At 46.8% G+C, this 20,326-nt stretch overlaps 7 protein-coding genes across 7 annotated transcripts; 3 read left to right on the top strand and 4 right to left on the bottom strand.

The window, feature by feature from the left end:
* Nucleotides 1-324: 324 nt before the first annotated feature.
* VTP01DRAFT_5061 (uncharacterized protein) lies at nucleotides 325-4,137 on the top strand (the record flags this gene model as incomplete). Its single annotated transcript, XM_069383812.1, has 5 exons — nucleotides 325-391; nucleotides 453-548; nucleotides 619-682; nucleotides 744-2,878; nucleotides 2,939-4,137. The coding sequence occupies 5 exons, from the start codon at nucleotides 325-327 to the stop codon at nucleotides 4,135-4,137; spliced, it is 3,561 nt and encodes a 1,186-aa protein (XP_069235661.1).
* A 234-nt stretch (nucleotides 4,138-4,371) lies between these two features.
* On the bottom strand, nucleotides 4,372-8,785 carry VTP01DRAFT_5060 (uncharacterized protein; the record flags this gene model as incomplete). The annotated part of the gene is made up of 5 exons (XM_069383811.1): nucleotides 4,372-7,426; nucleotides 7,494-7,908; nucleotides 7,973-8,171; nucleotides 8,241-8,441; nucleotides 8,501-8,785. The coding sequence occupies 5 exons, from the start codon at nucleotides 8,783-8,785 to the stop codon at nucleotides 4,372-4,374; spliced, it is 4,155 nt and encodes a 1,384-aa protein (XP_069235660.1).
* A 417-nt stretch (nucleotides 8,786-9,202) lies between these two features.
* Nucleotides 9,203-10,352, bottom strand: VTP01DRAFT_5059 (uncharacterized protein; the record flags this gene model as incomplete). Its single annotated transcript, XM_069383809.1, has 3 exons — nucleotides 9,203-9,955; nucleotides 10,021-10,064; nucleotides 10,130-10,352. The coding sequence occupies 3 exons, from the start codon at nucleotides 10,350-10,352 to the stop codon at nucleotides 9,203-9,205; spliced, it is 1,020 nt and encodes a 339-aa protein (XP_069235659.1).
* A 1,965-nt stretch (nucleotides 10,353-12,317) lies between these two features.
* On the top strand, nucleotides 12,318-14,239 carry VTP01DRAFT_5058 (uncharacterized protein; the record flags this gene model as incomplete). The annotated part of the gene is made up of 6 exons (XM_069383808.1): nucleotides 12,318-12,326; nucleotides 12,400-12,456; nucleotides 12,522-13,093; nucleotides 13,160-13,990; nucleotides 14,049-14,150; nucleotides 14,206-14,239. The coding sequence occupies 6 exons, from the start codon at nucleotides 12,318-12,320 to the stop codon at nucleotides 14,237-14,239; spliced, it is 1,605 nt and encodes a 534-aa protein (XP_069235658.1).
* A 533-nt stretch (nucleotides 14,240-14,772) lies between these two features.
* VTP01DRAFT_5057 (uncharacterized protein) lies at nucleotides 14,773-16,156 on the bottom strand (the record flags this gene model as incomplete). The annotated part of the gene is made up of 3 exons (XM_069383807.1): nucleotides 14,773-15,267; nucleotides 15,333-15,608; nucleotides 15,692-16,156. The coding sequence occupies 3 exons, from the start codon at nucleotides 16,154-16,156 to the stop codon at nucleotides 14,773-14,775; spliced, it is 1,236 nt and encodes a 411-aa protein (XP_069235657.1).
* A 1,938-nt stretch (nucleotides 16,157-18,094) lies between these two features.
* VTP01DRAFT_5056 (uncharacterized protein) lies at nucleotides 18,095-18,758 on the bottom strand (the record flags this gene model as incomplete). The annotated part of the gene is made up of 2 exons (XM_069383806.1): nucleotides 18,095-18,499; nucleotides 18,597-18,758. The coding sequence occupies 2 exons, from the start codon at nucleotides 18,756-18,758 to the stop codon at nucleotides 18,095-18,097; spliced, it is 567 nt and encodes a 188-aa protein (XP_069235656.1).
* Nucleotides 18,759-19,008: 250 nt separating this feature from the next.
* Nucleotides 19,009-19,384, top strand: VTP01DRAFT_5055 (uncharacterized protein; the record flags this gene model as incomplete). Its single annotated transcript, XM_069383805.1, has 2 exons — nucleotides 19,009-19,106; nucleotides 19,177-19,384. 2 exons carry the CDS (start codon nucleotides 19,009-19,011, stop codon nucleotides 19,382-19,384), a joined length of 306 nt encoding a protein of 101 aa, XP_069235655.1.
* Between the last annotated feature and the right edge of the window lie 942 nt (nucleotides 19,385-20,326).

Here is a 20,326-nt window from a genome sequence, read left to right as displayed (position 1 = left end):
TATTTATTTTTGTTTGTACTTTACAAGTGTGGAAAAGAAACTCTATATATACATATCTAGAAACCACTGTAACCTGGCTAGCCGATTACACATCATTCGCCTGGAAAAAGGATATCTGTGTTGTCCATAATGCTACGTTGACAGAAGGAAATAGAGAGCATTGGGGTGGGCTTCCAGATTTGGTAAGCGTGCATGCTTGCTCGCTGGGTGCTGAGAGTGATCTGCGCACCTTCTTCCTGCCCTATTTCTCGTCACTCGGTAGATCTTTGGTGCTGCTCTCTTGCTCCATCTCTCTCTCGTTCTCTCGTTCCACTACTCAACTCAATGTACAACGTCGCCGGGCAATTTGCCTCTCCGATGGGGCAAATGGCCCCATCCAATCCATCAGGCGGTAAGTGGAGGCCAATTGTTACATTGTTCAGCACGAGTTCCTTGACATCATCTTTTTCCAGGCATCCGTCTGAAATTTCTCAAACCTGAAGACCAAGCAAACTTTGAGGATCTTTTTAGTCGAGCGGCAGCACCGAATGGTGGGAAGCAAATATCCGGTACGTTTTTTACCTGTATTTTTCCGCGTGTCAACGACGACGACTTTGCTGATTGTTATTTCTGTCTTAGCAATGGCAGCCCGCGATATTCTGAGTCGTTCGCGACTGGATAATGACTCTTTGGCGAAGATATGGTAGGGTAGAGGCAGCTGGTGGTAACACTAAATTTGGTGTCAAATTTTAACTTGATTCTAGGGACCTGTCGTCTATCGGTGGCACGCCGTATCTTACGTTTCCGGAGTTTGCGGTGGCAATGTATTTGACATCAAATAGACTGAAAGGAAGCATGCTGCCACCTTCGCTACCAGCTCATGTTCGGGAAGAGGTCGAACTTGCAATGGCGACGCTGGCTTCTAGAGACACCGCTGCTGTTCCTACTGCTGGCACTCTCCAGCCCCAACTACAGCATGTGCCTCAACAACAAATTATGCAGCCTTCTCCGTCATCCTATCAAATGCCAATGATGACGGGAGCTGTCCAGCCGCAGATGACAGGCATGCCTCCTTACCAACAGCAGCCGCAGCAACAGCAACAGCAACAATACCGAAATCTCATCCAACAAGTCAACTTTCAGACGCCCATTCGGACCGGAATTGCCCCGCCTCTGTATCAGGAGAATAAGCCGCGTCTTGGCAACCAAGATTTTGCTAGCAAAATGATGCCGAATCAAGCTAGTACACCAAACTTACTCAGCAGTGGCGGTAGCGGCAACTCGGGCGCCATCTCGTGGAGGATTAGCCCCGAAGAAAAGCAGCGATATAGAGAGATCTTTTATGCATGGAATACGCCCGGCGAGCAATACATGTCTGGAGACGTAGCTACTCAAGTTCTGATGCAATCTCAACTTTCGCAGAACGATCTTATGAAGATCTGGAGTCTGGCTGACAGAGAGAACCGTGGAAGTCTCGATGTGGACGAGTTTGCTATTGCAATGCACTTGATTTATCGCAAACTCAACAATTTTGAGATCCCGTCTGTGTTGCCACCAGAGTTGGCACCTCCGTCGAATGTACTAAAGAAGTTTGTTGTGGGCCACAAGCAACCAACGTCGCCTTCTCCTCCATTGCAGCAACAGCAGCAGCAGCAGTTTGCACGGTCTCCCTCGATGCAACACTATGAAGATAACTCTGGCTACGTGTCCAGCGCTCGACGCAAGGGACCAGTAAGTCGCTTTACGTCTGCCTCGGCTGCACGACCACGTTACCGCTCGTATGAGGACATTGAAGAGGAAGATCAGGTCGATTATGATCGTGAACCTGAGCTTGATTACCTTCGTTCACAAATCGCTGATATGAAGAGAACGCTGGATGATTTGAACGCTGCATCGAGACGCCGGGAGCAAGATGAATACGGTAGCGGCAGCAGCAGGTTTGGCGGAGGTGGTCGCTACTCTGTGGAAGAACTCAAGGAGAAGATTCGAAAGACGCAGCAGGAATTGACTGCCGCGGCTCGATCGAACCCAGCGAGTGCAAAATATTTTGAGAACACAGAGACCCTGTTGGATCTTTTAGAGACGCAAAAGACTCTGCAGGATGAGATTCAATACCTGTGCAATAGAGATATACCAGTTCTGGCACGACAGCTACGAGGCGCAGCCGCAGAGTTGAGGGATACCAAAGTTCGATTCTCTCGAAAGCACGATGGCAGCCAGGACTACATGGCATTTATCGAACCAACTGGACCTGGTGGTATTGTCACCGAGAGCGATCGAGTTCGCGCCAAGGCCAAGGCCATGATGGCAGCCCGCAAGGCAGGCACATCCAGCACCAGAGATGCGTCGTACGAGCTCAAGAAAGCCGAGCAAGAAAAAGAAGATATCGATAGGCAGGCAGACATGTATGAACGCGATATGGAAAAAGCACGAGATTCATTGCGGGACTTGCGCGGCGATCTTCGTTATCTTTCCACGCTTGTCGATTCCAAGCCAATTATTGAAAAGAAGCGGTTCGAAAAGGGTCAGGATTTATCTTATGAGCTTCGCCGCTTTATTGAGCAGTTGGATCGTGATGTTAGCCTCTACGGTGCTGATGACGGTGGTCGTTACTCGGCTGCCGCACCCTCGCCGTCGTCGACAGCTCCAGCGTTTTCATCGATGGATCGCTACGACTCGCGATCTTCATTGTCTGCACAATCTCCATCCACAGCTAGCAGCGCTCGCTTATCTCCTACACCATCGCGTCCTAGAACCGCCGATGAAATCAAAAAGGAGGCAGAACGCCGTGTGCAAGAACGTCTTGCAGCTCTGCAAATTCGAAGAACGCCCACACAATCTCCCAAGCCTGCGCCGAAGCCTGAGCCATCTGTCAACGAAGAAGAGATGGCAGCACAGCGTATGTTGAACTGGGAAAGATGACCTGTGCTTATTAAATATACTAAGACTTCATGGATAGGTCGCATGCGCGAAGCTGAACGACAAGCACAGGACAGACTTCGTGAAACTGAAGCCAGGCGGGAAGAAGCCGAACGCCAGGCACGCGAAGCAGAAGCTGAGGCCGAGCGTCTTCGTCTTGAGGAGCAGCAGCGTGCAGAGCAAGAACGTGAACGTATCCTGTTGGAGCAGAAGGCGGAAGAGGAGCGTAGAATCGCGGAAGAAAAGGAAGCAGAGGCTCGTCGTCTGGCTCAGTATCAGAAAGAGGAACAAGAGCGTTTGGCTCGTCTAGAGGAAATGAGACGTTTAGAAGAACAGGAAGAAGAGCGACGTCGTCAGGAACGCGAACTCCGTGAACGCGAATTAGCATTTGCTGAACCTGTAACTAAACCCGTGGAAGCTGAACCTGCATCTGCTGCTGCAGCAGCTGCTCCTCCACCTCCACCCCCTCCTCCACCTCCACCTCCACCGGCAGCTGCTCCTCCTCAAGCAGAGGCAGCTGTTGATAACAATGAAGCTTCCGCCACAGCGGCGCCACCGCCACCGCCACCCCCTCCTCCTCCACCTCCACCGCCTCCAGCCCAAACTGCGTCGGATGCATCGGCTCCAGCAGCTGCTTCTGCACCGTCCACGAGCAACAGAATCAGCAGCAACAACCCGTTTGCAAAGTTACAACAGAGCGAAGATGCTAAAGAGGAAGAGAAAGAAGAAGAACCTCAACAACAAAACTCTAAACGTGTCAGCTACAATCCATTTGCAACCTTCTCAGCGTTCTCTGCTACCAAGGCGACCAAGGAAGATGACTCGGAAAGCGACGATGACTGGGATGATGTTCGCAACGACGACACGAGCGATGATGAGGACGAGTTCCCTGCAGCTGGCAGTGCAAAGAACCTGGCAGGAAAATTGTTTGATCTACTAAGCCGTCAAGGCCCTGCTAAAACACCATCTCCACCAACTTCATCGCCAATTCCCGCTGCTGCTCCTGCAAATTCTTCTTCCTCTCCACCTCTACTACCTCCACCTGCACCGCCGCTAGGCGGTATGGCTCCTCCTCCCCCACCGCCTCCAGCCGCTTCCTCAGAACCAGCACCTTCCATGCCGCCTCCTGCCTCAGAAGGTCGCAGTGCGCTGCTAAGTCAGATCCAGCAAGGCACGAGGCTCCGAAAGACCGTGACCAATGACCGCAGCGCTGCCACGAGTCAAGGACGTGTATTGTAGATTGACTGACCCCCATATCTGACAACCGAGTATTAAAACATGCAAACGACAAAAGGAACAGAACAAACAAACAACAGGTTTCATTTTTCTTTCGTTTTTGTGAATATGTACAGGGGACGGACAACAGAAATATGAGGGGGGAAACTGTAGAGAGACTGATTATTCAGACGCGATACCAAAAGGAAGAAGAGTAAAAGCAAGAAAGAGAGAGAGAGAAAGAGATGAGAAATAAAATCATTGCTGTTGCTTTGTTAATGACAATGAAGCAGTAGATGAGTTTGTGATCCAAGGCGAAGAAATTTCATCGCTCACAGAGCGGCGTTTGGTGCGGCGGTCCTCAGTTGGAGAAGGCATGCCTTCTGAAGTATGCTTGCGTTTGCGGTTACGTTGGGGAGAAGAGGGGCAAGGAGGATTTGGAGGCTTGATAGTGAGCTTGATGACAGGAGTGCGAGGTTTGGCGGTTGTAATAGTATTGGTGGTAGCATTGGCACCTGTCTTTTCTACGCAGGTCGGGCACATGTAATGTTCGATGGCACGTACAGCCGCAGATGTCAAGTTAACGCAGTCAATGTGGAACCAATCGTGGCAACTATCACAGCCAACCATCTCTGCATTGCTTGCGTCTGGATCAATAGGTTTACGGCATAAGCAGTACAGCTGTTGTTGTTGCTCGTCTACATCCATTTGTTCCGTTTCTGTCGTTGTTGAACTGCCGTTAGAAGAAGAAACGAATGATGGCACTGCTCGAAGCGACATTGCTGATGCCGATAGATTTTGGATCTTTTGCCGCAGAAACTCTGACTCGTCTTGCAGCAATACTTCGAGTCCCTCCAATTCCCTTGAATATTGCAGGATCATTGACAAATCTTCCAAACCCAGTTGTGTCTTTGATCTGCAGAAAGCCTGTACCTGACTGCGATAAGCTTGCATGCGTTGTACAATGTCTGCCAGTATGCCGATCGCTTGGGGTACAAACAAAAGCGTGTCAGATTCCTTCAAAACGTGGCTGATGTCCTCCAGTCGTGGGCGCTTTGTTGTATGCGTGACAACCTGGTTTCCGTTGCATATAGGGCAAACATACGATGTCTGCGATTTTGCCTCTCTTCGAGTAAGCTTGACGCACGGACCGTGGTACCATTCATGACACTGGTCACATTCAATCATGAAGCCCGACTCCCCGGTCCTGCATACACAGTAAACCTTGCTCTTTGATTGCGACTTGTCACCACCATTGACAAAATCAGGGATTATTTGATCCTGCTGAAGCTGCTGCTGTTGCTGCTGTTGCGGTGGCTGCTGACCAGAAGTTTCGGTGATCGTCCTGACGTTTCGCAATACTTCCTCCAAAAGAATATCCAGGGATTTCTGGCTGCGATTAAAGTCGAATAACTTTCTCACTTTGTCTTGCCATGCCTTGACATTCTCAGACTCGACACGCAACGTATCTGCATCATCCACTTGAATAGGCAACGTCTGCAAAGACTTCATCACTCTGAATAGATCTACAGCTGATGGTCGCTGAGAAAGATTCTGTGCTGTCCGAGCGCGCTGTACAAGATCCGTTGCCTCCTTGGCGGTTTCAGAAGCCCGATTACCTAGATCGCGAACAGAGTTGTAAAGTTCGGGAACAGCGGGTACCGTTGTAGCTGACAATAAAATGTCCTGGATTTCTTGCAATGTCACCAGACGGTGAGGTTCAAACAATCGCTGTGCTCGCTCAATCCACGCAGCCGTGCCCTTTTCAATCTCCAGTAAGGTCTTAAAGTCTTCGCAATCTTGAGATACACCGCACTCTTTTCCTTGTTCAATGAGTCGCACAACCTCGTCGTAGGATACTGAAGAGTCCAAAATAGCCTTTGGAGCTGCTGCCCACCATTCGAACCGTTTGATAGATGTCTCAAGTTGTTGCATTTCAGGAATATCAGCGCCAATGTCAGTTCCCATTTCGTATAATTCTTTGCACTGTTCCAAAGTGCAATCGCGGTCTTGCAACAGCTGTTTGCTTCTTTCCTTGATTTCTGTCAATTTTCCGAAAAGCTCTTGCAAAGAATCAATCTCTGGAGCATCGAAGGCGAGCTGTGAAGCTTCTTGAAGCATTTGTTCGATTCGGTTATATCGCTCTCCATCATATTTCTTCTCCTCTCGGCTTTCTCTTCGTCGGTGCTGATGTTTACGTACTACAACAAGTTTGCTGGCTTCATCGATCCATGCTTGGACTTTTTCAACATGTTCACGGAGCCATCCAACTTCTTCAACTGGAAACTTTTCCGCTTCACTCAAAAAGTGTCGCAATGTTTTTAGATTAGGTCTAGGTTGCGCTTCGAGAGCTGCTTGAACCTTCTCAGTCCACGCGCATGGACGATACGCAGCTCGCAGCACATTATCCAATAATTCCTGCATTTGTTCTTCAGTCATACGGATACGCAGCGTCTTTTTCGATGCATCACATGAACACAGATCCTGAACGTGTTCAAGGCAAGCGACTTTGGTCGTGCATTCGCAGCCAATTTGCGACAGATACGCATAAGCATTGCAATAATTGCATTGTTGTTGCTCTTCGGGCAGTTCTTCAGTGATAACTACAGACTGCATTTTCGGATAACGTTTCTTTACTTCCTGTCGCTGTCCGAGTTCACGCTGTTGCATATCTGCCAATGCATCCTTTAACCACGTCGCAGTTTCTGTCGACGGATCTTCACGGGCAGTGGTGACCAAAAGCTCGTCGTGTGAGAAGCACGGCTGGCGACGATATTGCTGGTAACGCTTAACACATTCCAGGCCATATTCAACCCATTCTGGTGGAGCAAAGTTAACAGCTTCGCAGAAGTTGAAACCGTGGTTGAAGCCGGAGTGATAGGCTTTAGGGAAGGTGACAACAAACTGACCAGGCCGTTGGTCCACTGCGTAGACTTGCACATTTTCTTTCAGAAGCCGACCTGGGCTTAACATTGTCACGAGTTGGAACAAAAGATCCGGTTGTTGCTCGAAAAGTTCGGGAACCGCGGCTCGCATGGTGTCTTCAAACTTTGCAGTGTCGCTGCCGGGAACACCGTACCATGTCTTCGTCTCGCCCCAGTGCATGTAGTTGATTGAGTATGTATAGTGATCTTCGTTGTGCCAACAAAAAGCTGAAAAACACATGCCTATATACAACCAAGGAACCATCATGCCGCTGATATCGGTTTTGATGTGGGTGAACAAGGACTCTGGTAAAATGGGAATCATATTGAGATTCCAGGGATCTTTGCAAAAGACGCCCTTATCCGTACGCTCGAGCGAGGAGAAACCACTGTTACGTTGTTGTGTTAGCAGATATTACGTTGCATGTTCAAATTGACCACGGATTTCCATCCTACCTGCCGTGGTGCGTGCTATGCAGATCCGCTCCGTATTCAACTTCACATGTCTCGTGCGGATTTTCCACCAAGCGCCAAAATTCATCTTCGCAATCTTCCTCTGATACTTCAAGATACGGCTTCTTGAACCATTCTGTCTTGAATTTGTCACACTTTTCTTGGAAATCTTTGAGCGAGTACTCTCCACCGTCTTCGAAGCCATAATCGCCTCCAGCAGCAGTCAAGCACTTTACACAGTACCAGTCGCTCTTCGGTACAGACGCAAGCGGAGGTGTGAGGCATTGCATATGGTAGCCACGGTCGCAACCGTCGCACAGTAATATTTCATCTTCGTTCTCGGTGCTGTGGCAAACTTCACAGCCTGTGAAGGTGTTGCTAGAACCATTTGACGATGATGCCTCAGATGGCGGTTGGTCTAGAAAATGGATGATATGTAAGCATTCCATTTTTTTAGCTCGATAATTTTTATTCTTATTTACCTGCTCGTTTCATTCCACCTTGGCTGACAGGCGGCGGGGTAGCTTTGAGTTGCTCCTCTTTGTGCTTTGCAAGCCATACTTCGTAGGGAAGAATGACCTTGGTGTATGCTGTTTTCAGAGCATTTGACATTGATGTGCACTGCTTGCGAGTATAGCCAAGCACGCGGCCAACTTCAGCCCATTTCTTTTGCTGAGTAACCTGTAGCAATGCCAGAGTTAGTTTAAAAAAGTGGCGCCATTTGGAGAATAGAAATAATGGGCAACTTACGGCCTGGTAACCTCCTCGCTGAGCAACCTCCTTTTTAAGTTTGAAAAGATCTATAGGCCGTTTGTCAAGCTGCGGGACTTTAGAGATGGGATGGCCGTTGAGTCGGTGAAACTTGTAAAGTTGCTCAAGGTAATTGACATTCGCTCTTGTTTCACCCTCCATGGAGTTCAATTTTTGAATACGAGTCTTGAAACGGAATGCCTGCACACACGCAAGCATTAATTACTAGACATAGTTTTGGATAGAAAATCCATTGTTACCTCTGTGTTGAGGCAAAAATCAGGCTTGTAGCCCTCAGGAGGGACGATCTTTATGATGCCAAATTTTTCTGCCTCTGGTGTTATCTTTTGGATGTATTTAATAGGTTCTGCGAACTCTTCATGTGTCGGGTAATACGTGGGAGCTTCTTGTAGTCCAAATATACGATTACGAGTGCGAGGGGTTGCATCGCTGCTAGTCTTGACAGTGCTGAGATCCAGTGTAGCCCCCTTCTGATCGGCAGCTACGATGCTGCTCTGTCCGTTGAATTTCATCGTCAGACGCATCAGATTTCAGCTAGGCGCAAGTTTGGAAAGTGAAAAAGGGCAGTAAGAAGCAAAGTGAAAAAGACAAACGGTCCAACTGTAAGGAAAGAAAGAAAAAAGAGAGCAAAGAAAAAAAAAAGAGGTGGATGAAATGTCTTGAAATTCTTGCCCTCGCTACTTCCGTATCGGAAAGGAAAAAATGGAGACTACTCATCCCACCGTTTGAGCAAACAACACAACAAAGCGGTATTTGTTTCAACATTGTAATAAAAGAGTGGTTGGATGTATTAGATGGATGGGTTTCAGGGAGATGGTGGACTATGTACACAATGCAGCGATCAAGTGTTCGCTTGTACAACTCAAGTTCGCCCTCTGTCTGCCTGCGACAGACTAAAAGAAGGAGCCCATTTTGCCCGACAACGCTAGACAAAGAGCGAATTACAAAGGCTCTAAGGCGAGCCGTTTTGCTACTTGTTGCAGAACATCGGTGCATCCAAGTTGTATTCTCCAACGGGCTAAACTATCGGCTCTTGTTTGGCCCTTGCAAAGAATACCAATCGGCAGGTTAAGTATGCTTGCCAGTTTGATCAATCTGAAAGACGAGTAGGTTGCCAAGGAGGATCCAACCACAAGGACGGAGCTTGACTGCCGGACCATCTCTTCTGCCTGAGTACTAATACTCTTGCGGATGTTTTCTCCAAAGAACACTACTTGGGGTTTCACTTTACGACTTGCACATGTTGTGCATGGCGGAATATCAAAGTCCATGTATGACAGGTTATCTGGTAATTCCACATCGCCGTCAGGATTGACCTTTTGGTTTTTGCCAAGCAGCTCCACCCACGACGGATTGTGGGCGACTAGTCGGTGTTGATAGTCATCTCGCGAAGCCGTGGATCGACATTCTAGACATTCGATCTGTTGAAGGCTGCCGTGTAGTTCCAGGATAGTATGCTCGAAACTTGCAGATGCTATTCCATGCAAGCCGTCTACATTTTGCGTAATAATATGTTTTATCAAGCCCTTTTCTGTTAATGCTGCTAAGATGTGGTGTGTTGCGTTCGGCTTGGCTTTACGCATTTCTGGCCATCCGAGGAACCCTCTTGCCCAATATCTTTTTCGGAATGTTTCTGAAGAAGCCAATTCATGGAAGAGTATCGGTCGATGCTTTGGATTGCGAGTATACGTTCCCTATCATGCATGCTCCGTTATATATTTATACCTAATTTCATGATTTTCACAAAAATGCAAATTACTTGGTCTCCACGATAGTCAGGGATGCCAGAGTCGGTGGAAACGCCTAAAAGACGCCGTTTATTACAAATTTGCTTTCTTCTTCCAAATAAGAGCTTGAGCCAAAGATACCTGCTCCAGTAATTACAAGCGTCTTCCCTTGCCCATCTAGTAAGAAGTTTCGGACGAGATCAGCACCATCATCAAGATCGGTGACAATGGGGCACGATTTTTCAGACAGTTTAAGTTGAGGTATGCGCACGGTATTCGACCAGACCTTGACAGTTGCAGAAACACCTTTTGAGGGTCCCTGTAACGGTCTACCTGCCACAGGTAGTCTAGAGGCCGACGCCATACTGTCAAGTTTCTGTTCAGGGCGTGTGACCCTGCATTCGTTACCCCTCCTTCCCCCGCTCCTTCCTCCGGAAATTCCATCCTCCCCGCTTCACGTTATTCTGTATTACTGCACATTGTTACTGCTCATTGCTACATACTCTTAAAATCGATATCACTTGTGTGTGATGAAATATCGGATCCAAGCTTTCCTGCTTTCCATTCAAAAAAGACAATGATGATGAGTAGCCTGAAAAATTTTGGGAATGTATTCATCAATGCATTTTACGACTTGTAGTGATCTGATAATATCCAAGGAAGATGCACACTAAATAGTTGGCTTAATTGACATTCGGATGTCTTCCGCTATGAACGATGATTTCGATTTAATTGCGAAAAGAAAAGAAAAGAAAAAAAAAGGTAACAAAATGGACTCTGTAGCACTCGATCAGCTTTTACTTTTTCTGTAACGAAGTATGGCTTTAGAAACTCCCAACAGGTAGGCAATTGCTGGCAATCGTTGGCAAAATGGTGCAACGATAACAGCATAATGTTATTTGCAGAGTTGTTGAGCTTGACAGTAATGCCCGAGGATATGGAACCTGCTTCATTCGCTCAGTTTCGGCTAACAGTAATGTAAAGCGTAACGACAAGGCGCAGATTCACGCGAACGATGCTGCTCTGCAGAGCCAACGGCCTGTGGTACTGTGAAACTTTCAGCAGAGAGTATGTCACAGTTTGATTCAAAGTTTGGTTTCTTTACATAGTAGTAGAGTCTTCCATACTGGCTTCTGGAACACCGTATGCATGTGAAGCCGCTGATGATGTAAACATATATAAAAAAAAAGGGCACCGTTTTATTAGCGAACCGGGTCTCCACGCATCACTAGTCAGTAGACCCTAAATATTTCTATCGTCAGATCAGTCTATTACTGCAAATGAAGCGAATCTGATTATTCAAATTGGATCGTAGAATGGCTACGATATTTTCAGCAAACAAGATGCATTTTTCTTTAAAAAGCCTGCTATGTGATACATGACGACAGTACTTAGCGTGGGTCCCGCTTCTCAATCAGGCAATTTTCACAAATGCCGTGTCCTGGAAAAGATATCGGCAAGAACAGAAAGAGGCAAAGTTGCGCCGAGAAGAATTCTTCTACAAGGCATCATCCTATTGATGGTGTTCAAGGATACAACGAGATAGCAAACAATCTCGTATACCCGGTGCTTTAAACCGGACAATATGAGTCACTTCCGCGTCTGGTCTTTCCACGGACAGCACGGCTGAGCTCGAGATACTCAGCCAAGTCATTCCAAGGTACTAGGCAGGAAAATCTTTACCGTTATGGAAAAGGTACCTCAATACCGCGCTTTGACATACCAATTTATCAAATCACATGTCTTTATTCAAATGAGTATGGCGTGGATACTGCAAGAGAGAAAGGAAAAAAGCAAGAGAGATGTATTGCTGAGCTTATCGCTAGTAAGCTAGCACTTTTACCCGCTGAGTCTGGATTTCATGGCTCCACACAGCGACTTACCCGGCCGACCCACCCTGGCAACTCGTCTGCCTGAAAAGTTTTCGTTCTCTTTTTTATTCCTTTTGCATAGGATACACGCAGGAATATCACATTTGCTGCTGTCTTTTCAAAATAGGCGCATAACAAGTGTACTTTTGCGTTTTCTTGCTTGAACAACGCCTTACTCCCCCACCACCCCTTCCTCTTGAGACTCAACTAAAGCGAAATACAAAAAAAAAGTCAGGGCCGTCGCGCGACCGTTTTCATACCCGCACCCTCTACAATATTCAAGGTACTTGGCCAACGCAACGCAATCCTGATTGTCGCCTGCATTCACCTGGCATAACAACCCATAGTCATTTCAAAACGGACGAAAAGCCACCAGCTCGTGGAGAGGTACGTGACACCGCCGGCGTCGTTTTCTATGCATATATACTTATTTGTTTCCATTGCCCCAGATTCTTATTATGGCACAGGTAAAGAGCGAGTGTATTCCCGGATCACATGGTGGTGGACTGAACTGATCCTGGATTACGGAAATACATAAAGAAGACGACAACAACAACCGTGAATCACGCTCAGCCGCAAAAGGCCCGGAAAAAGCCAGTAAGTTTACAAAAGTACTAGTGTGGGAACATGCAGATTCCAACAATGATGGCATTTTTCACCAGCAATCCGAAAAGGGATCAAAAGAGGGACAGACGTCGTCACGGAATGATTCGACCTCGCAACAGCAGGATTTGCATTTTGAGGGACCGTCCATATTCAAGGAAGTGGATACCCATGCGCCGGCGCATGAACTAAACACAGCTCCAAATGTAGCTGACAACAACAACAACAACAACAACAACAATGATGATGATGATGATGAGGAGGAGGAGGAGGAAGAATACGGAAGCGTGCTGGCAGTCCCCATGCTGCCTGGAGTATCACTCGAACCCATTTACCGACAGCAACGCAGCTTTTCTTTTTCAATGGGACAGGATCCCGAGTTTTTTGGGTACAACGATTACGAAGACGACGATGATAATAATAGCATTCGGCAATTCAAGAGGTCGCTGGAAACCATGGCAGAAGAAGACGAAACGTTGCTTGCAGACGAGGATGTTGACTTGAGCAGATTTCGGACCCGGTCAAAGTCGTCCGGCGCTGCGTTGGCTATGCTATCTACTTCGCAGCAAAGCTCACTGCTACAGCAATTTGTGCATCGTGGACAGGACCATGATCAGACCGCATCAGACTCGTAAGTGTCAGGATACAGAAAGTAGAAAGAGAGTACGGAGGTCTACAATACAGAAAATAATTATAGGGACGCGGAAAACAAGTCTTCATCTCCGGTGCGTGATCCGGTGCAGCAGCTGGCTGCGCGCATAGAGAACATGGAGATAAATGCTGGTACCCCTCCTTATCATCCCGGATCCTACCCAGCACACATGCCGGTGACGTTCCCTATGCATCCACATCAGGAAATCTATTCTCCACACCATCCACCTCCTCCTCCGCCTAATGCTCCTTCACATCCCAACGCTCATCCGCAGGGCGCCGCCGCGCTTCCGCCATCGGGCTTCCATCCGCCGCCACATCCACCTCCGTACTTGCATCGACATCCACAATCGGGCGCTTCTCCGGAGCAAACGGTCGAGTCCGACTCGCGTGCCTATCACGACATGGGCAAAGGCGTATCGTTACACAAACTACCGGAAGGAACGCCGCTGTACCTGGTCGAGTTCAAGGCAAAACGCACCGATTTCTTCTATCTCGAATCACAGCATGGATCGAAACCTAAAATTAACGACCTAGTAATAGTCGAAGCCGATCGTGGAAAGGACCTCGGCAAAGTTATTAAGCAAGACTTGAATGTTGATCAGCTTGTTGCCCTCTATATTGAAAAACAAAAAGAACAGCAGCACACAGACGAGCACTCTGGTGGTTCTCCCCGAGGAGGAGGAACAGAAGGAGACCACGCGGAGATCTCAAAATCAGATATCCATATCAAGCGTATATACCGCCTCGCTTTGCCTGAGGAAATCGGTCTCCTTGCTCACAAGAAAGAAGACGAGCAACGAGCTTTAGCAGTGTGCCAACAAAAGACCCGTCAACGTAAACTGCCCATGGAAGTCGTGGATGCTGAATTTCAATGGTACTTTTCTACATGCAATCTCCTATCCTAACCTGTGTGAACTAATACTTTTGCGCAGGGACCGTCGCAAGCTTACCTTTTATTTCATGGCTGAACGCCGCATTGACTTTAGGGAATTGGTTCGTGAACTGTTCAAGATCTACAAGACACGTATTTGGATGTAAGATGATATACTCTGTTGGTGCCTGAGCGGAGCTAACGCCCACGGCAAATAGGTGTGCTGTGAATACCAACAAATCATCTCCTTGATAACGTTCTTCTATTTGTTTTTCCTCTTGTCTATAGTAACTGTACCTCACCTTTGTGTTCTTTCTCTTCTCTCTTCCTTTGTTTTCTCTTTTAATTTTACCGAGTTCGACTAAGGCAGCGTAGGACTCTCTACACCCCGATCCAATCCGCCGATGTATACAATTCTTTTGGCAAGTTCAAAAACAGAAAACATATAATATACAAACACTCTACGCGCGCACGCGCACTCACGCGCAACTTTTTGCAATAAAAATTAGCAGCTGATGTTCTCGATTGACTGACCAACTGTAAACTCAGACCGAATAGATACTTGAAACTCTTCCGTTCACATGATGCTACATTTACAAGCAATAAATAAGAAAATCGATTATTATTTTTCGACTCCAAAACAAGTAAATATCGAAAGGGGACAAGCTACAGCAGAGACACAATGATGGGGAAGTAAAAAAAAAATGGGAAAAACATGAGATGTTGAGGAAAGAATAGTGAGAGAGATAGAGAGGGAGAGAGAAAGGTCTATGGACAGTTTATTCTTAACCCAAAAGGGCGGTGGCGAGAACACCGGCCATCAAAAGAACGGACGATGGCAAGACCGAGGAAGCAGCGCTGGGGGAGTTAGAAGCGCCAGGGACGACACCGGAGCCGGTAGCAGTGCTTGCGTTCTGGTTAACAGCCTGTTCAAAGTTGGGGAAGGTGATAACATCTTCGACGTAAGGGTGAGAGATGTTCATGCAGGTAGCGACGTCGAGGACGTGCTTGTAGGCCTTCTTGATTTCAGAGTAGTGCTGAACCATAAAGTCCATAGTCATATTGTTGATTTCGTGGGTCAAGACAATGTTACCAGAGTTGGTGAAGGTGCCGTTGGTGCCCATCTGAATAAAGTCCTCGTAGTTCTGGTTGACGGTCTGGGTGGTGATACCAGGAGTGGTGTTGGCAGCCCAGTCATCAGTGTCCAAGTTCCAGAGGATAGCAGTCAAGTTGAGTTGGGTAGCGATCCAGCGGACACGGTCGTCAAGATCACCGAGAGCCTAAAGAATAATTGATAAATATTTGGCAAAACTGAAAGGTTGCAATTGTTTTGATTTGCACTTACAGGACGCCAGTAGAGAGGAGTGACACCGGTGACATACTTGATAGCCTTGGAAGTGTAGTACAGTTCAGCCAAAACTTCTTGGTTGGTCAAGGTAGTCATCGTCTTGTGGGACCATGTGTGACCAGCAATGTGGTGGCCATCCTTAACACCGCGGAGAGCGCCGTAGGGCCAGTTGATGACGTTGGAGCCGATGTAGAACATGGAAGCCTTTTGGTTGTTCTGCTGCAAAAAGTCGTAGAAGGCATTGTGAGAGCAGTTTGGACCGTCATCGAATGTCTAAGCAAAAGTAAATGCAGAAAAAATTGGAAATTAGCTTCAGGAGAACCTAGTTAGGAGACCGTCTGATCTTGTTCACTTACCAAACCCCAGGTCTCGGGCTCTGCGCAAGCAACAATGTCAGCATAGATGCCTTGGGTCTTTGGAGTGGTGCACTGGGAAGCAGACCACCAGCAGTCGGGATCATTTTGAGTATCGTAACCAGTCAAGTCCAAACCACCGTCGGCAGTCAACTTTCGAACTGGGATGTTGGGTGCCTTGGACCAGTCAATCGAGTTGTAAAGGTTCTGGAATTCTTGGGTGGTGTTCATGCCGTTGCTAGTGGCGATATCCCAGTTGGAAGGCCACTCGGCAGGGTTGACGGTAAAAGGTGATTGATAGTACTGACATTCAGTAGCGGGATCTTGCGAAGTAGTTTGAGGGATGTCAGGGATAGTAATGTTGGTGGGATCAGTCTTGGTGGTCGTAAGGTTGGTTGTAACAGCATCTACAGCCAATGCTGATGCGAACACCAGAACGGCAGTGGCGGCGGCTCGGTGCATCATCATGAAAAGAAAAAAATGAGTGGAAAAGAGACAAAGGATGGCGATCCCCGATGTGCGACAGATTTATATACGCAAAAAAAAAGACAAGCGCACTAAAAGTATGCGATCCAATTCTTTTTTTGGATCCCTTTAACAAAAGGAGCCCAGTAACAGGAGAAGATGTATCTTTTGCACTCCACACTGTAAACTCTACCGTCACGGACCTCTCTACCGCTCTGTATATGTTTCTCGACCGGCTTGCTCCATTTTGTGCTATTGTGCTATCGCAGTAACCTTTTCGCTCTGCAATTTTCCCGGATTTGTATCTTTTTGGGTGGGCCAGAATTTTATACGCCATAATCCCGCTAGCGTCCTTCTAAATTTAGTACGACACAACTATTTATTGTTGTCATTTTGCCTAAAGCTAGGCAAAAGAACCAAATACAGGCAATCAGCGCACCCGAGTGGCTTCTGTAGAAACATCCCGTAGCTGTTTCCACGCGCGTACTCGTTTGGGGCCGATGAACGCAGCCTTCGCCATGACGATGTATTTTGCCTGTTTTTTGCCTGTGCAACCGTAGATCATCCTTCCTATTCCCCTTTCCCCCATGCTGTAGAAGGTACCCGGAACACAAGCGTCCAGATGCTACTTAGTGGAAAACACCATACAAAGTAAATTTTACACGTGCAGCGTCGTACCTTAGCTTAAGGCGCGTATCGTGTGTTGGCGGGACCTCAACTGCCGGATTAAAGATCTCGCTGTGAAGAAAAATTTCTTCTCCGCGTATGTTTCAAACCATATGCAAATAATCAGGTCTAATTTCCTGAGAAACATGAATAGCTCTACCACCGCAGCACTCTATCGTGGAGACAGTAAAAGTAAAGATAAATTCAGAACCAATAATTCGGGCTTTGACATATTTGAGTTGCTTCGCTCGATACCGGGCAAATAGGAATGACGCCTATACGGAGAAGATCTGATTCGTTTGACAGCAATTCCCTTCATTCACGACCTAACGACCAGAGAACTATGGTCTACAGCACCGTTATAAATAAAAAACCCAAATTTTCATCGCACATAGGTCATCAATTATCTCCTCCTTGTGCGTTCCTCTCTATTTCTTTTACGGGTTTCTATTAATTACTTGCGGGTTTTAAGATGTTTTTAGAAAGCGCCTCAATGAGATGAGAAACTTTCGTGGTTTCGGGAATCTTCTGGCCCGGGTCAGCATCGTCGTTACTCAGCCTTAAAACCTCCAGGTACAACGCATGGCCGTGCCTACAGAAAAATAAAATTAAGGGTAAGGGAACAACACAGCTGATGTATAAAAAGGAGAGAGTATTCCTTTAGATTTCCCTTTTTCCTCCGTTCAAGATCCACACTCTTTGTCGGCTACTCCTCCTTTTTCGTCTGAGCACCCAATTCATCTTATCCAATCCATTCTTACAAGTATATAGGTATATAAACAGCGACGTAATTGCTGTTGAGAGGAAGCAATCGCATTTCAGCACGACCGGAAACGTCAAAGATCCCGCGGACGCGTGAATTCTGAATTTGGAGCAGGCAATTGATCGACTCTGGTGCCGAAGAAGAAATATCGATCCTCCTCCGCAAAAAGAATGGGTGCGGATACAGAAACACCGCAATCTGGCGTAACCGGTCGAAACTGAGAAAAGGTTCTGAACGAAACGGACGGATTATATTATTGTGCCTAGCTAATACCCTTTAATTTCTCCAATCCAGTCGAGAGAGAAAGAGAGAGCGAGCCGCCGATTAAGCCGTGCAGTCAACCGCCCGGAACTAAACGATTTGGAAAGGGAACTTTGTTTGTGTTTGCTTGTTGCACAATTACCGGAGAAAAACAGACGCGTAGATCCATTTATTTGGCGTACAAAAATGCCAAGATATGCAATAAGTTATGTAACGCACGCAGCATCCAAGCACGTATTCTTTCCCCGCCATCACGAGGAGATCCCAGGAAAGACTTTTTCCATAAGTCTAACGGATTCTGTGGAGTTCAACATGACTGAAATGATATGGCCTGCACTCTTGCTAATTAGTAGGCGCCAAAGTAACCAATGTGACCGGATTATGTTAGTAAGCTCCTTTGATGTAGCTCGGGTCTTGGTAGGGGTGGCTTCTCCAGACAAATCGTTTGTATTGAGATTATTCCAAGACCCATTGAGTGCTCGTTGGATATGTGCTGGTAGCAGTGCCTTGAGCAAGACATAGTCACGTGACCGGCTTCCGTCAAGAAATGGGGAAAGCAGATAAATTTGCTCCAAAGCTCGGGAACGTAGTATCCATGCTCCAAAAAGGGTTTTCAAAATGACAGAGTACATTTGGCCAATTTTCTTTTGCGTGCGCTGGTACGGTTACGAATTTGCCCAGAAAGTATAACCTGCGTTGCTATCGTCGGAAGTTATCATGGAATCAATGAACGCGTCCGTATTAACACAACACGTTGCACGGATAAAGTATCAATATGGGATAGCTGTATTCAGTGCCGCATTGAAGAGCTCTTTCTAGCCTTAGAGTATTCAAGGCGGCCTCATTGTCGACATTAAGTCGTTGATATGGCGTTATATACTTTTGCAATTCTTGCGATGCGGCTGTGGGGAACATACTAGTTGCAAAGATTGGCACGTATTATACTTTCTGCTAATTCAGAACCGGAGCAAATGATCAGGGCTCGTAAGCAATTGAGCTGAAAGGCGCGTCAATCGGTCGAAAAGAGTCTTCCCAGTCTAGCCAAGTTGAATCAGTATTTATAACCTTGCTAGCCCGTTCTTCTTGACTTCCCTCTTGTTGAATAGCCTTTGCAGAGTACGCACTAGCAATTTATTCGATTAGCGGTATTCCTTCGTATTCGTCCATGCCAACGACCCCTATGCAGAAGGTGGTCCTGGAATACACTCCTTCTCAGGTCGGTCGTTTGCAACGGGAAGTCGTTGGCTTCCTTATCTGCCGTTCGTAAGTCCTCCACGCATCAGCAAAGTCGTCCTTGAGAGACGTAACCGGCGCAAAGGAGGAAATGACTTAGACCTTGTATAGTAATCTTGAGCCTTTCTGCTTCTCCTCTCGCTGTTGTATTGGCAAGACAAGATGTGAGGCCTCAGTTTCATTGCATGCTCAAACTTATCCGTCGTATCCTGTGCAGCTTCTTGCTACATATTCGTCAAAATTTCCTTTGTCTTCAAATGGCCATGCTTGCATCCGTCGAAATCGTTGCGCAAGGCGACGAACTCTAATCAAGATTCATACTTATTCAGCAGTTAGCATGCACACGTATTATCAAATTCCATTTAACTTAATGTGTATATCGAGAATGTCACCTACGCTAAAGCAATGTCTAGCTCTATGTCACAAGACATCTGGGTACACGCCATCTATTTTCGGCAAGACTTGAGAGATTATTGTTTTCTGGGAAATGAAAATGAAAACAAAAAAGTCTTGACTTTTAGGAGCTAGGCCTCCTTATAGATCCAAGAATGAAGTCATCTTTCGCTCCTTGTTCACAATTGGTGCCGATCATAGCTTTTTGAACCAAACTTTGATTGTCCTGCGGCAATGCTCCTATTATTTTATGAGCCCTGATCGTTTTCTGCTAAAGCCAGTCGAGGAGAGGCATTATATATAAATATCCAATTTATATCTGAAAGAGATCTCGCCATCATTCCTTCCCTTTTGTCCTGATGACCCGGCCCACATACAGCGCGATGTAGTACTGTATTTCGAAAAATAAAGTCGCGTTTTGCAGATGCATTTGGCGGACTTGCGAAGCTAAGCATGACGCTAATAAACGACATTAGTTGTCGCGTTGCCGAAGTTTGATATGCGTCGCATTTCACAAACCTGTCTAGAAATGTGACAAGGCCATGCCGAGCTCCTCCCGCCAAGTGCATGCAAGCCGCGGTGCATAGTTCAGATGGTGAGCATTAAGAACATATTATAGGAAAAGAATGACACTTACTGAATACCTGTTACTCATTTTCTCATTGTTTGTTTAAATGTGTATCCTATCTATCTGTCACCCATGATCTCATACTGCAACCCGTTGTCGTATGCCATCGACTTACTGTAACACCTACATCACACGTGCTCTCTGTTGCGACATTTATCTAAACATTTATGAGAGTGCGAGACAAACCCTTCGAAATCGCTCAAACTTATACAATTGCATGCTTCATTAC

The sequence above is a fragment of the Rhizomucor pusillus genome (genome assembly GCF_041956525.1).
Source record: "Rhizomucor pusillus strain CBS 183.67 unplaced genomic scaffold VTP01scaffold_20, whole genome shotgun sequence".
Classification (NCBI taxonomy): domain Eukaryota; kingdom Fungi; phylum Mucoromycota; class Mucoromycetes; order Mucorales; family Lichtheimiaceae; genus Rhizomucor; species Rhizomucor pusillus.
This window is presented reverse-complemented; position numbering and strand designations above follow the sequence as displayed.